Source organism: Sapajus apella, unplaced genomic scaffold (genome assembly GCF_009761245.1).
Source record: "Sapajus apella isolate SASKATOON/1434 unplaced genomic scaffold, GSC_monkey_1.0 scaffold7, whole genome shotgun sequence".
In the NCBI taxonomy this organism is placed as follows: domain Eukaryota; kingdom Metazoa; phylum Chordata; class Mammalia; order Primates; family Cebidae; genus Sapajus; species Sapajus apella.
Genome location: NW_022436947.1, coordinates 24178905 through 24195617, shown reverse-complemented (window position 1 = coordinate 24195617; position 16713 = coordinate 24178905). Strand labels below are relative to the sequence as shown.

The window sequence follows — 16713 nt, the reverse complement described above, 5'->3', positions numbered from 1 at the left end:
TGAGTAACCTGAGTATATCCATAGGAAAACAGATGTAAAAGTATACATGTAAGTTAAAAACGAACACTATAAAAGAAAGAAAAATTCTTGTGATGTTAATTGGAAAGATCAAGATCAGACCATGAATAAGTAGAAGAGAGGTAAGTTTGGAAATTAATTAAGCAAAGTGTAGAAATTCTTAGTAGGCAAAATCGTGTATAGGATATTTTATTTTCTCCTCCTCATAAAGTAACTGATGATCAAGAATACCAGTACATTTCTCCTTGCAGTCATATAACGATCATTCCATAGTTTACCTATTCGTGTGACAGCTTAAATTCTTTCTACAATACATAGGTTACATGAATTTTAGAATTTCTTTTAATTGTACCAAGAGGGTGTTATAGGGGGATTACTGAAAAGATTATCAGAAATTATGTATAATTGTGGGTTGTGTCATTATGGGAAACCACGTGTATTGTACCACTAAGATTACAATTATAAACACACTCTGACTCAAATTATTGCAAAACATTACCAGATTTGGGTGAGGTTTCTAGAGGAAGAGAGCAGCCAATTAATCAAACAATAATATTTGCTGAGTATCCTCTGCATACAAAGTACTAATATAGGTGTTGCTGAGTAAACAGGAAAAAAGAACAGGAAAAAAAAAAAAAAAACCCAGAAGTACTGCTGATGCAGCACAGGGTGGTGAATTGAATTTACAGGATGGGATAGTAATTGCCATCATTAAGTTTTATTTGGTGGAGAGTGCCTAGGCTGAAAAGGAAGAAAGAAAAATCTTGCAGTGGAAAGAACATGAAAGAAAATAAGATGCCTAGATTCCAATCCCAGCTCGGTTACTTAAGAGCTTTGCAATCTTTTACTTTTCTTTTTTTTTTCATTTTTCACTCTTGTTGCCCAGACAACCTCCGCCTCCTGGGTTCAAGTGACTCTCCTCAGCCTCCCAAGTAGCTGGAATTACAGGCGTGAGCCACCATGCCCAGCTAATTTTTATATTTTTAGTAAAGACAGGGTTTCATCATGTTGGGCAGGCTGGTCTCGAACTCCAATGACCTCAGGTGATCTGCCCACACCTCGGCCTCCCAAAGTGCTGGGATCTATGTGATCTTAAATCATTTCATCTCATTTTTCTTCTGTAAAATGGGTATAATGATACAGATAAGCACCTCACTTTATGAGGTTGCGATGAGAAATCCATGAAGCAATGATTTGTAATCTGTAAGAGTAAACATGTTAATTTTCATCCAGTGTTACCCTTGGTTAAGCTGTGTGGTTTATTCTCTTGATCTTCTTCACAGCATTTATCCTTGAAAGGACACCTGCTTTTTCCTGCATGTGTCAGCATGCTTCTCCTTCCTGTTCTCTCCCCACATGAACCATCGGTTTTTCAATAGCAAAGCTTCTGTTTGCTGTCCATTCACAAAAAACAATGATTTGCACATTATGAACACCCAGTAAATTATTTAATAATAGGGTCTTGCATCTGAACATTTATTTGATACTCTCACATTTCATTTATGTGCAGCTGTCAGAGTCATCTTGCTGCACATATTTCTGATCATGTCATGTTACTGTTCTAAAGTTTTCAACAGCTCCTCACAGAGTCTTAACTCCTACTGTCAACCCTAAGGCCTTACTCTTTGAAATGTGGTCTCCAGATCAGGAGCACTGGCATCATCTGGGAGCCTGTTAGAAACGCAGATTCTCCAGCCTCATTCCAGATCTATTGAATTAGCAACTTTTTAACAAGATTCCCAACTGATGCATATATATGCAGGTTTGATTACATGTTTAATCTCTCGTGAACTTCAAGCTTCAAAACCAGGGTTGTTAGATTCAACAAACAAAAGTAAACAATGTCCGGTAAAATTTGAAAACAATGAGTAGTTTTTTAGTTTAAGTATGCCTCCAATGCTTCATGGGACATACTTTTTAAAAGATTGCTGGCCAGGCGCGGTAACTCACATCTGTAATTCCAGCACTTTGGGAGGCCGAGGTGGATGGATCACGAGGTCAGGAGTTCAAGACCAACCTAGCCAAGATGGTAAAACCCCATCTCTACTAAAACTCCAAAAAAAAAAAAAATTAGCTGGGCATTGTGGCAGGTGCCTGTAATCTCAGCTACTCAGGAAGTTGAGGCAGATAATTGCTTGAACCTGGGAGGCAGAGGTCGCACCACTGCACTCCAGCCTAGGTGACAAAGAGAGACTCTGTCTCAAAAAGAAAAAAAAATTGCTTATCTGCAATTCACATTTGAGTAAGTGTCCTATATTTAATATGGCAACCCTATTCAAGAGGGTAGGATCCATGTCTAACATGACTTTGTATTCCCCTGGAATAGTCCAGTGCCTTCCCCAACTATTTTGTTGTTTGGCTTTTGTTTTTTTTTTTGTTTGTTTGTTTGTTTTTGAGACAGAGTCTTGCTCTGTCGCCCAGGCTGGAGTGCAATGACTCGATCTCGGCTCACTGCATCCTCCACCACCCAGGTTCAAGCAATTCTCTTGCCTCAGCCTCCCAAGTAGCTGGTACTACAGGCATGTGCCGCCACGACCCGGCTAATTTTTGTATTTTTAGTAGACAGAACTTTCTCCATGTTGGCCAGTCTGGTCCCGAACTCCTGACCTCAGGTGATCCTTCCACCGAGGCCTCCCAAAGTGCTGAGATTACAGGCCTGAGCCACCACACCCGGCCCCAACTGTTCAATGTATGTTTGTTTAATGAGTAATAGGTGTGCTTCCTGAGAACAGAAGTTTCTCTTATTGAAATAAATAGTTTTGAAGTACAGGTGGATTTTTGGTTACATGGATAAGTCCTTTAGTGGTGATTTTTGATATTTTAGTGCAGCCATCACCTGAGCAGTGTACCCTGTACCCGGTATGTAGTCATTTATCGCCTCCACAGTCCCCAAAGTCCATTTTATGCCTTTGCACCCCCAGAGCTTAGCTCCCACTTATAAGTGAGAACACAGGATATTTGGTTTCCCATTGCTGAGTTACTTCACTTAGAATAATGGCTTCCAGCTCCTTTCAAGTTGCTGCAAAAGATATTATTTCGTTCTTTTTTATGGCTGAGTAGCATTCCATGGTGTATATATACCACATTTTCTCTATCCACTCGTTGGTTGATAGACACTTAGGTTGGCTCCATCTCTGCAATTGCGAATCGTGCTGCTATGGACATGAATGTCTAGCTTGCTTTTTCTCCCTCACACTGTAACCCCGGAGGCTAACACAGTGCCCCACACCCCGTTAAAGGACCAAAAAATATTTGTTGGATAAATAAGAAATATATCAAGAGCAATCTTTTATTTATGGAGCGGGTTGCGTGTGTGTATTTTAATGAAAGCCGACTATTTTTTCTAATATTTGAAAAACCAATGTTTAAAAAGCTTCTATTGTACCTTTTCATATTTTAGCTAGCAGAGTTCAGGACTTGATGGAAACATAACGAAGGGCTCAGAATGTACTCATCGCAGACTGAGCCCATATGGTCACTGATGGGGAGAGAACGCTAGCAAGCCTGCAGCAGGTAGCCCTGGGAGACACCATCCCCCGCCCGCACACCACGCGCCCGCGCATGCGCACAGCCTCGCTCAGGCTCTGAGGGCCGGTGGAGGGAGGCGGAGCTCCCGGGGCGCGTGCGCGGCGGCCTGAGCGGCGGGCCCCTCCCTTAGCGGGGGCGCGCGGCGCGGAGGACCGCACCGAAAAGGGGAAGTCAGGTGGCCGCCGCCGCCGCCGCCGCCGCCGCCGCGGTTTGTAGCTAGAAGGAAGATGGCGGATCTGGAGGAGCAGTTGTCTGATGAAGAGAAGGTAAGAGCCGCGGGGGCGGCGGCGCGGGCCGTCAGGAGCCGGCTCATCCCTGGCGTGTGGGCCCGGAGTCTGGTCGCGGGGGAAGCATTGGCCCGCAGCGGGCGGTGCCCTCGGCTGCCCTTCCTCCTCCCGTCCTCGGTGCGCCCAGTGCCTGCCCCCGTCCGTCACCCGAGGCCCCGCGCGGGGGCAGGTCTTAGCCAGGCCTGCTCACTCCGCTCCTTGTAGGGTGTGTGCTCCGAAAATAGGAAGCGGGAGCCAAGCGGCGGCGGGCGGGGGCGGAGGCGCGGGCGCGGGGGAGGGCGGCGGCCGCCCGGGACCCTCTCCTGTTACCCGGCGGCGGGGCCTGCGCTGGGAGCTGGGGGCCGGGGACCTGGGGCGCAAAGGGGTCTGCGTCCCGGCCTGGGAGCGGCCCAAGGGCAGTGCCCAGAGCGGCGGCCTGGCCTGTGAGCGTAGCGGCGGGTGAGGGGAAGGGAAAAATCGCTTAGGAAGCAGACCTTCAGTTCTCCCTTCTACTTCCCCCTCCCCAAAGCAAAATGCTTCCTTTTGTGATTCTCTACGTTTTATTCCTTTTTTTTTTCCTTTCCCCATGGAGGCCTCTCTCCCTCCCGCCCGCCCTCCCTCTCACTTCGTGGCTCTAGCTTTAGGCTTTGCAGCGCCCATGTTCCTCAGGAGGCAGCGGAGTTGCTCACAAAAAGACGACCCCCTCCCCATAGTTGTTTTCTGCCCACGTTGGCAGCAGTCCCTCCGGGGGTCGATTTGGTGGCACCTCACCTTCCTGTTAGGACTTCTTCCGAAGAGGAGAAATTGTGCAACTCCTCTTACTGTATGTTAGATGCTGTGACAGCAATGGAACCAGGTGAACGACTTAAGTTCTCAGATATTTAAAACGAGAAATCAAATAGTTCATTGAACTGCTGCTCATTTACACTCTCCTTTCCTTTGGCTTTTGCAAACGTCCCATTCCCGAGGGTAGTGGGGTAGGGGAGAACCCTGCTAATTTTGACAGTTTCTCGGAAAGGAACCTGAGGTTTCTCAAACTTAGAAGTAACTGACAGACACACCAATGAGTTAGTTGCAGGTTTGGAAATGCCCACTCTTCGTTAAAGAGTGCTTCATTTTTAAGTTCCAAAGCAGTATAACCAATGCAGGAAAATACAAGTACCTTTAGGTAAGTTGTGGTGGTGAACAGATCCTCACGTAAGTTTGAGGATATTTTCAGTTTGGACCCTCTGTTCTAGATGTTTTTATATACTGTATTCTTGCACCGAAATAGAAAGTTCTGTCCCATTCCCGATGTGAATGGGCAGATGTCAATCTCATCTTTATTTTTGGAAATATTTTTTCCACTTGTGCTGTTTAGTGAAAGTGATAATACAACAACAAAATGGGGGCGAGCAACATCTCCATAACCCACAGACCCAGTAGGCAGATCCCTGTATCCAGAAAAGTTGCTGTGCAGTGTTCACATCTACAATCTTGGTAAATAACTCAAAGTAGGTGACTGAAAATGCACTGGAATGCACAAACACATGTTTAAAATTGAGTTGTGCTAAAAAGTTTAAAAAGAGTGTCGTGTTTTTATTTTACCATTCTCAAGTCGTGATTAGTAGTTGCTCAAGTGGCTAGAAATTTAGCTGAAGAGAGAATACTCTGTGTGGGAGTTAATGTAGACCTGCCATGTGTTGTAAAGGCCTAAAATAAAAAGAAAAAATTTTTAATGGGATTACAAGATTCCTTATTATCCAGCAGTCTCAGGGAGCTAAGCTTCATGAAGAGGAGTGAGGAGGTTGTGTGTCTTAAAGCTTGCACCGCCTAGTAGCAAAATGTTTTATGGATAAATTAGTGAAAATTCTAATTTGATTTTTGGTGTTTTGTAAGAATATTCTGTAGATATTATACATATAAATTTCATCACTATATTTACTAATTAAAAAACTGACAGAACTTTTGGGTTAAATGCAAGTAACCAGTTAAGTGAAATTTTAACGTTCTTGTCACTTTAGATAGCTAAAGATTTTTTTCATTTTGGGGTGGAGGATGTGTCCAGTATGGGATCAGAAGCAGAGAGGACTTAAAAGTGATATATTAATATTTCTCTTTCTACTGTCTTTTTGGTAATTTTCAAAAATAAGCTCTCAAGCTGGGCACGGTGGTTTGCACCTGTAATGCCAGCTACTGTGGATGCCAAGTATGGAGAATAGCTTGAACTTAGGAGTTGTAGACCAGCCTGGGCAACATAGTGAGACCTCATCTCTAAAAAAATAATAAGTTTTAAGTTTTTGAAATTTCCATTCTAGATTGCAAATCTAAGGAAGGGAAGCTGTTAAGATGTATCTAGTACCATACTTTATATATGCTTGGCTCAGTTAGATACATTCATTGCTTAATTTGCTGTAAGAGGTAGTTGTCCTACGACCATTTCACAGATGAGTAGAGTGAAGTTCAAAAGCTTTTAGTTTACTCAAGGACAGTGCCTGCCCAAGATGAACGTGGTATTTAAAGTCTGTCTTAGTTCAAGGTTGATATTCTTGTGACATTATGCTGTCTTAAACAGAATTGGTAAGAACCTCTTCTGGTTTTGTCTCTTCGTTTTTAATTTGTTGACAGCTTATTTTGAAAAAGGAGAAACATTGGTTCTAACTTGTTTTGGGTGTTTTTGTTTGTTTGTTTTTTGTTTTTTAGACAGGGTCTCAGTCTGTCACCCAGGCTGGAGTGCAGTAATGATCACAGCTCACTGCAACCTCAGCCTCCTTGGCTCAGGCAGTCCTCTCACTTCAGTCTCCCCAAGTAGCTGGGAGTACAGGCAGGCATGCCACCACACCCAGCTAATTAAAAAATTTTTTTTTGCAGAGACAAGGTCTCACTATGTTGTCCAGGCCCGTCTCAAACTGCTGGCTCAAGCTATCCTCCCACTTGGGCCTCCTAAAGTGCTGGGATTACAGGCATGAACCATTATTCCTGGCCCTTTTTTTAAAAGCAAAAATTGTAAATACCAAATAGTGTTAGTTTCTAAATTTTTGTCTTGATCATTTTAGAATAAAGCTTATTCTTAACACGTTTAAATGTTTTATGCTACTGGTAGGAAGTGTTTTCGAAATTAATCTAGAATAATAGCTTTACTTTTTAAAATCATATGCAATTGTGGCCGGGCGCGGTGGCTCAAGGCTGTAATCCCAGCACTTTGGGAGGCCAAGGCGGGTGGATTACGAGGTCAACAGATCGAGACCATCCTGGTCAACATGGTGAAACCCCGTCTCTACCAAAAATACAAAAAATTAGCTGGGCATGGTGGTGCGTGCCTGTAATCCCAGCTACTCAGGAGGCTGAGGCAGGAGAATTGCCTGAACCCAGGAGGCGGACATTGCGGTGAGCCGAGATCGCGCCATTGCACTCCAGCCTGGGTAACATGAGTGAAACTCCGTCTCAAAAAAAAATCATATGCAATTGCTTTTTGAAGGTACCACCATGAAGTTTAATAACCTTTTCTCCTTTGGCCACTGGGTTAATGGGAAATAATTTAGCTGAAGAAGCATAAGGAAGTTTTTTAAAGCTCTTAACTTGCTATAGTGTGTCCTACAGACTTTTTTTTTTTACATAAAGAAACCATAGGCCAAAATCATTTTCATTCCTGGGTCAGCCATCTTGTACAGTAAAACAATTTTGTGAATTTGAATTTATATGAAATTGTGGTGGAAGGCTCAAATGAAGAGAACCATTCCGAAACCTCTCTCTGGATGAGAAATTCAAGTTCCAGAAGGAATATACTTACTGATGGGAAAGGATCTTTTTTTCTTCCTGTAACCCTTTACCGCAGTACTCAGAATAATTCATCCAGTAGCTTCAACTTTTAGGTCTTTGCAGATGTCTCCCAGGTACATAGCTGTAGCACTAACTTATTTCCTGATTACTGGTCAGATTTTTATCTGTTAGTCATGTTCATTGGAGATGGTTACTTAGATATGTTCAAATGGAGCTTGCATAAAAGTAAATTTATAAGCTCCCTTCTTTCCTCTCACAGAAAGGGGAGTATAGTCTGTCTTCTCTTGTTCATTTTTCTCTTTATGTCTTTATTCCCGTTATTCCAGTCATCTTGGTTTTTAATTTCAGGTCTATTCCAACTTTTTTTGTCCCCATACCTTACAATCGATTGGTGAAATTTGTCACTTCCATAATCAAAATGTGTATTATACAAATAACTTATTTATTGCTTGAAAAGTTAGTTCATTTGCATTAATACTTGGTTATCTCTGCATTGACCTGATTATTAAATAATATTTGGTAACAAAATTTCACCATATAAACAGAATGGAACTTGATTATGCTTGTTCTGTGCCAACAGTTAAGAAGTCAAGAAAAATGTCTAATGTCTGTTCTTTCCCTTCCATTATATTTGCCACTGTTAGGCTTTTACTAGAAAGTTTCTAAACTAATCCTTCCTGTTTCCTATATCTAAGCCATGCTTTATTATGTTATTTTTCTATCCTCAAAATTTTAGTGCCTGGTTCCTCCATTGCCTTTACAAGGAAGCCAAGCTCTTGAAATGGTTCATGGCCTTGTATTCCATTTTAACCTAAATAGTTCTGACATTTTCAATATATATTGTTACTTAATTATGTTGTGAATTTAGACTTCAGAGATCTGCATACTAGTCCATTTCATTTTCTTTCTTTCTTTCTCTTTCTTTCTCCTTCCTTTCCTTTCCTTTTTCCTTTCCTTTTTCCTTTCCTTTCTCCTTTCCTTTTTTCTTTCCTTTCCTTTCCTTTTTCTTTGAGACAGATTCTCACTGTGTCACCCAGGCTGGAATGCAATGGCATGCTCGGCTCACGGTGCAACCTCTGCCTCCCAGGCCCAAGCAATTCTCCTGTCTTAGCCTCCTGAGCAACTGGGACTATAGGCACATGCCTGCATGCCTGGCTAACTTTTTATGTTTTTACTAGAGATGGGGTTTCACAGTGTTGCCCAGGCTGGTCTGAACTCCTGAATTCAGGTGATCTGTCCACCTTGGCCTCCCAAAGTGCTGGAATTAATAGGCATGAGCCACCATGCCCAGCCACTGGTCCATTTCTAGCACCTCAGGTAAATATCTCTCAGCCTCAGTTTGCTCTGAAATGTTAGAATGTGGTAATAAGTACCTAGTTGTTATAAGTCCAACTAGGCTTGACGTGTAGTAAGCACACAATAAATGGCAGTTATTTTTCTCTGCTAGTGACTTTTCATCTACTTTGAGTGTTGGCATTGCTCCCAGGTGTGTCCCCTTTTTTGAAACATGAAAATCTCAGTCATTCCTCAAGATTTAGCCTAGATTACACAACTAGTTTAGTCTCTCTTCTGAACTCTACAAGACATCATTAGTATTAAATACAATTTTGCATAATAGTTATTTGCTTACCTCTTTTCCCTTTTCTATTGGAATTCCTAAGTGCAGAAATAACGTCATCTTTAGCATATGTCATTACTCTACATGTGATGAATAGGATGGCTCTGTCTGCAGTTTGTATACTTCTCCCTCAGTGGCTTCAGAAATTTTGTGTATGTAAAACCTACGTAAGCTGCCATTGTATTTCATAATATTTAATGAAAAATTAGAAATGTTCTTATTGGCTGGGCACTGTGGCTCACACCTGTAATCGCAGCACTTTGAGAGGCTGAGGCAGGTGGATCACCTGAGGCCGGGGGTTTGAGACCAACCTGGCCAACATGATGACACCATGTCTGTTACTAAAAATACAAAAAATTATCTGGGTGTGGTGTCACACGCCTGTAATCCCAGCTACTTGGGAGGCTGAGGCAGAAGAATGGCTCGGACTGGGGAGGCAGAGGTTGCAGTGAGCCATGATCATGCCGCTGCACTCCAGCCTGGGTGATAGAGCAAGACCCTGTCCCAAAAAGTTAAAAAAAAGTTCTTAATTAACGAGAAAGTATACTCAAGCAGTAAGCTATTGATGTGGACAATATTCATTCTTAATTACATTCTGTAGATGAACGATGTTATTTCACCAATAAAATGTAAAAATTCCTGTTGCAGACAGGAACTTGATAGCAACTATAACATTAGTGGAGTTTTTCAGACTTTGCACATTAAATTTGTAGTAAATTTTCAGTGCATTTGGGAGCCATTTTACGTAAAATAAGAGTAGTTGAATAGATGGAATAGTGCATGTTAGTGTGAGAACACAGATACAAAAACACTTAGAGCAGATAGTCTAAAATAATTTTTAAGGTTGAAAAGCATGATGGCAAAACTTGACCTGTGGTTCCATGCTGTGACCTAAAAGCCTAATCAGTCACCTGAAGCAAAAATTCGTTAAAGTGATTATAACAGTGATTTGTTAAGTAAGAGATTCATGCATATCAAAGAAAATGGGGTCTTTGTCTTCTCAAAACCACTCTTCTAACAAGTTCCATAAAAATACCCATGGCTGTTGTTCAAAGAGAAGTATTTCATAAATTTTATTTTGAGAGTTAAGTAGAGTTTTATTCCTGCTCTTATGACATATTTACATGTTTCACTATGCATGTAATGGCTGAGAACTTATATATTCTAATTCACAGTGTTTCTACTGAAAATGACTTTTGAAAACCATTTACCTCCATTTATTTACCAGATATACTGTATTTCACTGATTTCAGCACTGATACTTTTTTATATTTTAAGATTTCTGAAATCAGGCTGCATTGTACAATCAATGGCTTGTGATATTTCATTGGTAGCATTTTTCCTTTTTTAGTAGTACATAAAGTTATGCATCTTATATTGGTTGTAAATCAGGATAGGCAAGGAAATAATTCAGTAACATCCTAAAATCTCAGCACAAGACTGTCGAATGTAGGGACTTTATACTGCATCTCATTCATTCCATGTATGTGTAGTATGGGTCAGCAGAGAGCCCTGCTCAGTGAAGTCAGCCTTCCAGTCGGTTAGAGAGCTTCCATCTAAGCTTTTTTCTCAGTCACTGCAGTGGTGGGAAGGAAATGGAATGAATTGCACACTGGTTTTTAATGGTCCCCTGGAGCTCTTGTTACTTCTGCTCAGATTTCAATTAGTTAAAGCAAGTTACATGCATAGAGCTAAGTTCAGAAAGGTCAGGGAAGAAGAGGAGAATTGGAGTATTTGTGAATAGCAGTAATGACAGCACAGATTAAGTTTTATATTCACTAAAGTATAGTGATCACCTGGAAGATAGATACAATGCACAACTGTAGATTCAGATGAATTGTACATATATAACATGCATACTATATTGGGTCTAAAAATTTAGAAGACAGAAAAGTTACCTCTGCCTAGGGGCATGGTAAACATCAGTTGGGGTCAAACTCGTTCCACAGAGCACAACATAGGGAAAAATAACAGGAAAGTGGGAACGAGCAGGTAGTGAGTTTTGTGTAAAAAGAATTCAGTTAACCTGGGCGCTGTGGCTTATACCTGTAATCCCAGCACTCTGGGAGGCCGAGACAGGAGGATCATCTGAGATCGGGAGTTTGAGACAAGCCTGACCAGCATGGAGAAACCGCGTCTCTACTAAAAATACAAAAAATTAGCTGGGTGTAATGGCACATGCCTGTAATGCCAGCTACTTGGGAGGCTGAGGCAGGAGAATCACTGGAACCTGCGAGGCAGAGGTTATGGTGAGCTGAGATCGCACCATTGCACTCAAGCCTGGGCAACAAGAGCAAAACTCTGTCTCAAAAACAAAATAAAACAGTTAAATAATTGGGTGTCTATCTTTGGTACTTTTAAAATAAGAGATGCAAAGGTGAATTTTGCTTTTTAATGGCTCAGTGTCAGAGTTTTTCAACCTTAGCACTGTTGATAGTTTGGGCCAGATATTGTGGAGCAGGTGGATGTCCTGTGCATTGTAGGGTGTTTAGCAACATCCTTGGCCCACGTGATACGTGACTACCACCACCCAGGTTTACCAATCCAAAATGTTTCCTGGTGGACAAATTCACCCCTGGTTGAGACCCATGGGTCTAGATAGATTAGAGCTAGCAAGAACAGTTGAGAACATGGCTTACATGGACTTTACGACCTGGCTTAAAATCATCCCACAAGAAATAAATGGAGGGGAAAAAAGATTTCTAATAGATTTTACAGTTGGAATCAGCAAGACCTGGTAGATGAATATGGGGGAAAGGTGTGAGTCAGAGAAACATTAAAATCTGGATGACTGGGAATTGATACCACTGGTAACACCTAGAGAACACAGGAAAGAGGATACACAGCTGGGAGGAATAATGGTGAATTTAGTTTTGGTTGTACCGAGTTTGAGATGCTAGTAAATGTCTATGTGAAAATGCCTAGCAGATATGGAGATAGAGAAACAGAGGTTGGAAAAGAGGTCAGCTTCAGAGATTATACAGAGATTTGAGAATCCTCTTTTTGTGGCTTAAAGCGAGATGGGATAAGCCCTTTCGGACAAAAAGCTTAGACTTAGGAAAAGAGAGGGCAGAAAGCATATACTTAATACTTTGAATTGAGGAATAAGAGAAAGAGAGACATAAGGTGAGGAGAAACCCTTGAAGTCAAAGTGTTACCTATTGATAGCTAGCACAGAGTAGGTGCTCAGGTCACAGAATGTGAAGAGAATTTCAAGAAAGAGCAGTACTTAGTGTTGCAGAGGTTAAGGTCTATGAGATTGAAAAAAGCCTTTGGATTTAAGAGAAAGGAACGAGAAACAAATTATACCTACTCTGTGCCAGGCACTTTAACATGTATTCTCTCTATTAATTGTCAGAATAACTTTGTTCTTATCTTCATTTTCCAGATAGGAAACTGGTACGGTTAAGACTAAGTGGCAGACTAAGGATTAGTGGCCTTCAAGAGAACCGTTTTACTAGTCTTTGGAGCAAGGAGTGGAGAGACATAAGCCAGATAACTGGGGTCTGTAGTAAAAATTATGTGTTTTCCCTTTTCCAGAAACGGCCTTTCAATCTTGTCTGCATTGTAAACTACTCATCTTTGGATAACCAGACTCACGGACTTTCTCCTCTTCTTTTATATCCTGACCTATCTCTGCTCCCTAAGCAATTTGTAGTTATCTTTCTTATAACATTTACCAATTTTAATAGATTTACCTGCCATCCTTATTTCCTGTGTTCTTCAGGGCCAGACTGTATGTCTCATCATCTTTGTAATTCCAGTAGAGTGCCTAGCATGTATTAGCTGAGTGGTTTTCAACTATGGCTGCACATTAGAATCACCTGGAGAGTTTATAAACAAAATGAATGCACAGGCTCCTCTGGTGGGTGAGGTCTGAGGTGTCTAATTCCTTGGTTTTTTGTTGTTGTTGTTGTTGGTTTTTGTTTTTTAAAAAGCTTCCCAGGTGATCTGAATGTGCAACTAAGGTTGAGTCTCACAGTATCACTGTATTAAGGGCTCAATAAATATTGACTAAAAGATGAGTGGAGACAGTAAGTACAAATTATTCTAGAAAAAAAATTTGGTAGTGAAACAAAAGAAAAAATATGTTTTACTACTTCATTTTTTTCCTGCTATTTCATTTTAAGGATACTTTTTAGGGTATATCAGGGAAATGATTCAGAGGGGAAAAGGAAATTGAAAATGTAAGATAAAGAATAGTTTACATAACTTATTATTTTTCAGTTGATGATAATGCCTACTTTGGATTCATGGGTTTCTTCATATTTTAAATAAATGGTAAAAACGTATTTAAAGAAGAATCAATGTTAAATTCAGTAGATAACCCAGTTTTAGGTTAAGTGCTGTGAGCCCTGTTTTTAATTACCAATCAAAATTAAAAATATAAAGGAAAAAATTTAAGGAAAACTTATTAAAGCAAATTACCACTCTTAAGTTTATCCATATTAAAATAAATTCACCTAAACACAGACACACAATAGTGATCACTTGGTCATAAACTATTTAAATGTCATAAAGTTCAAAAAAGTGGGTTTTTTCCCTCTTGTTTTACCTCAAATTCTCAAGAAGGCATAGTCATTTTTTAGACAGTTGTAGAAAACAGCTTCAAATAAGTATTTTAGTCGAAGTGGAAAAGTACATAATAGCTCCTGTCTAAAGCAGTGACCCTTTTTGATGTTACATTTTCTTGAGAATCAGGTAAAACCTATAATTCATTTCTCAAGAAGACTAGACACCTCAAATTTTACATCCGAGGTCCCTTATAGGGTATTGGTGCAGTATCTGGTTACCCTTCAGAATCACCTGGAGAGATTTTCTAAAATATAGATTTCTAGATCCCCATTCTTTGGAGATAGATTCACTGGGTCTGGAGTGGCGGGTGGGAAGCTGTATTTTTCTCAAGCTTTCCAGGTGAGTCTGACAGCCATCTATATCTGAAAAATTTCTCCCTTAATATGTCCTTCCTTGATGATGATGGCCCATAGCTATGTGGCATGCTGTTCAGCATGTGGAAATTATAGGGGCTGTAGGTAGGATTCTCAGATAAAATACTGATGCCTCAGTAAATTTGAATTTAAGCTAAACAGTGAGTCATTTTTAGTATAGGTATTTTCCATGGTAAGTATACCTTTGGCCTGCTGGAGAGTGCAGGGTCCTTTGCCTCTAAATTTTATGGCTCCTGATGGCTATTTGGGGGTTTTTGTTTGGTTTGGTTTGTTTTGGTGGTGTGTATGTGTGTACATGTATGTCTATGTGCTCCCACGCACATATATCTGCTTTTTATTACTTTCATCTTTATTTTTTCACTTAAGGTTTAAAACAATTTTTTTATTTTTGTCGGTTTACCATTTTTATAGCTGTTTTGGTGAGGACTCCATTTTCTGTTAAGGAATCGTTTTATTCAGATAATTTTAAAATCTTGTAGAACTCAAGTTTTACTTTAGTGTTTGAAAACATGTTGCCAAATGTTCAGCAAAGGCACTAGAAAAATCTGGAGAATCCATGGACATTGGCAGGGGAAGTAACATTAACTTTGCCAGCTATTTCTGTAATTGTTGTAATTATTGATAACCCACAGTAAACTGTCACGTTGTACCCTCATGTTCTAGATGATAATTACAAAACTGAAGTAGCACTACCAATTGCCTGTGACTTCCAGGAATAAACATATATTGAAGAGGTGGCATAGGCTGAAGGAACCTGGTCACCTCTATCTGTGGCAGTTCACGTGGAGCTTGTCTTTGCTTGAGAAAGGTACAATCTGTATCATTAATGCACAGAGTGACACAGTTGATTACAAGGCAGAAAGATACATGTGAAGCTTATGTTCACCAAGCTGTCCTTCCCTTTGTTCTCTTTTCCTGATAAGTTTTTCAGTCTTATTTAGCAGTGTAGGTGTAAAATTGTACATTTCCAAATTCCATATTCTAAGTATCATAAGCCATTAGAGGTACTAAATGTTTTGCCCTCACTACTCTTTTTGACGTATCACCCAAGGCCAGAAGCAGCAGTTCAAAAAGCTTCTGATATCTGCCTGGTTCATCAAGGTATCGCATAATGATAGCAAGGCTTTTGATCACAGCTTTTCATACCAAATATGCCTTGCCTTCCATTTAAGGAGAACCAGGGAGTTAGGAACTTCTTGAGGAAAGGATTTAGCCACAGTAGTGTCCTTTCTGGGTCTTTGTGAGTCACATCTTCTTACCAGTGTGGTAAATGTTCGGCTTCTGCTTGTGTTGGTCTAACATGTGAATGCCATAACACCAGTTAGTATCATTTACCTTGGCTCTTTATTTGGCCTCTTAATCATACTGGAAAGAATGTGGAGAAGCTGATTTTTCTTTTTAGATTCAAGATGTAGGCATGTTGTATACAATATGAGGGTATCAGGATCTCTGTCTTTTCCAGAAGCACATCAAGAACAATGTATGGCAAGCAATGTCCAAGCATCAGAACAAGGGGTTTTTCACTGCAGTCTGAGATACTTCTGATCCTAAATAACATCTGCTGACATTTGACAAAAGGAAAGTAGTACTTGGTGGAAAACAGAAGACAGTTTCCTGTGGGGTTTGTCAGAATGAACTGTGCTTTTATTTGATGAAGAAAATAGCATTCTTTCCTTCCTTTCCTGGGGAAGGGACTGGGGAATTCTCTTTAAGAATAGTGGAATCAGGCTGGACATAGTGGCTCACGCCTGTAATCCCAGCACTTTGGGAGGCTGAGGTTGGTGGATCACTTAAGGTCAGGAGTTCAGGACCATCCTGGTCAACATGGTAAAACACCATCTCTCCTAAAAATTTAAAAATTTGCCGGGTGTGGTGGTTCTCACATGTCATTCCAGCTACTCGGGAGGCTGAGGCAGGAGAATCACTTGAGCCTGAGAGGTGGAAGTCGCAGTTAGAGGGAATGGTGCTACTGCAGCCTGGGCAACAGGGCGAGACCCCCTCTCAAAAATCAATAAATAAATAGTGGAATCAACATCATCTGGTTTTGGAAGATGAATATCCTGGGTTGTTTTTTTTTTTTTTTTTCCCTTACCTGAACTGAATTCTGTTCACTTTCTTTAGAGTCTTGCGGGGATTCCAAAGAAGGTTGAACGGAATCACAAACTACCAAATGGCAAAGTGTTCATTTTTGAGGATGGCCATTTTAGGTCTTCTAATTTGCTCCGTTAAAGACCATTTCTCACTATTTAATAAGTTGTATCTTCCAATTTGTATACTAATAAGGAGTTCTCTACAGGTTGAGGAGTAGAGAAGAGTGAAGGGGGATTGCCTAAAATTGATGTAAGAGCTTTTAATTCGTTTTCTTTTACTCCACTAGCAATATCCACAAAATCTTTCCCAGTTACTTGATCACTTTCAAAGTGTCAGTAGATTTGCAATAAATAGGAGGAGTTTTTTTTTTTTTTTTTTTTTTTTGAAAAGGGGTTTTTTTTTTTAACCCGGGTGGGGGGTTGGGGGGGAGTTACCGCCCCCTGTTTCCTTTACCCTCCCGGGTTTTGTGGATCTTCCCTTTTTG

General features: G+C 40.6%; 1 protein-coding gene across 1 annotated transcript in view; it reads left to right on the top strand.

The window, feature by feature from the left end:
* Positions 1 to 3630: 3630 nt before the first annotated feature.
* The window catches only part of CAPZA2 (capping actin protein of muscle Z-line subunit alpha 2), a 54966-nt gene continuing 41883 nt past the window's right edge, over positions 3631 to 16713 (top strand). Inside the window, exon 1 of the mRNA XM_032276216.1 lies at positions 3631 to 3812. Within this exon, the coding sequence (XP_032132107.1) occupies positions 3774 to 3812 (39 nt within the window). The 5' untranslated portion in view covers positions 3631 to 3773. The remainder of the gene's footprint in view (positions 3813 to 16713) is intronic.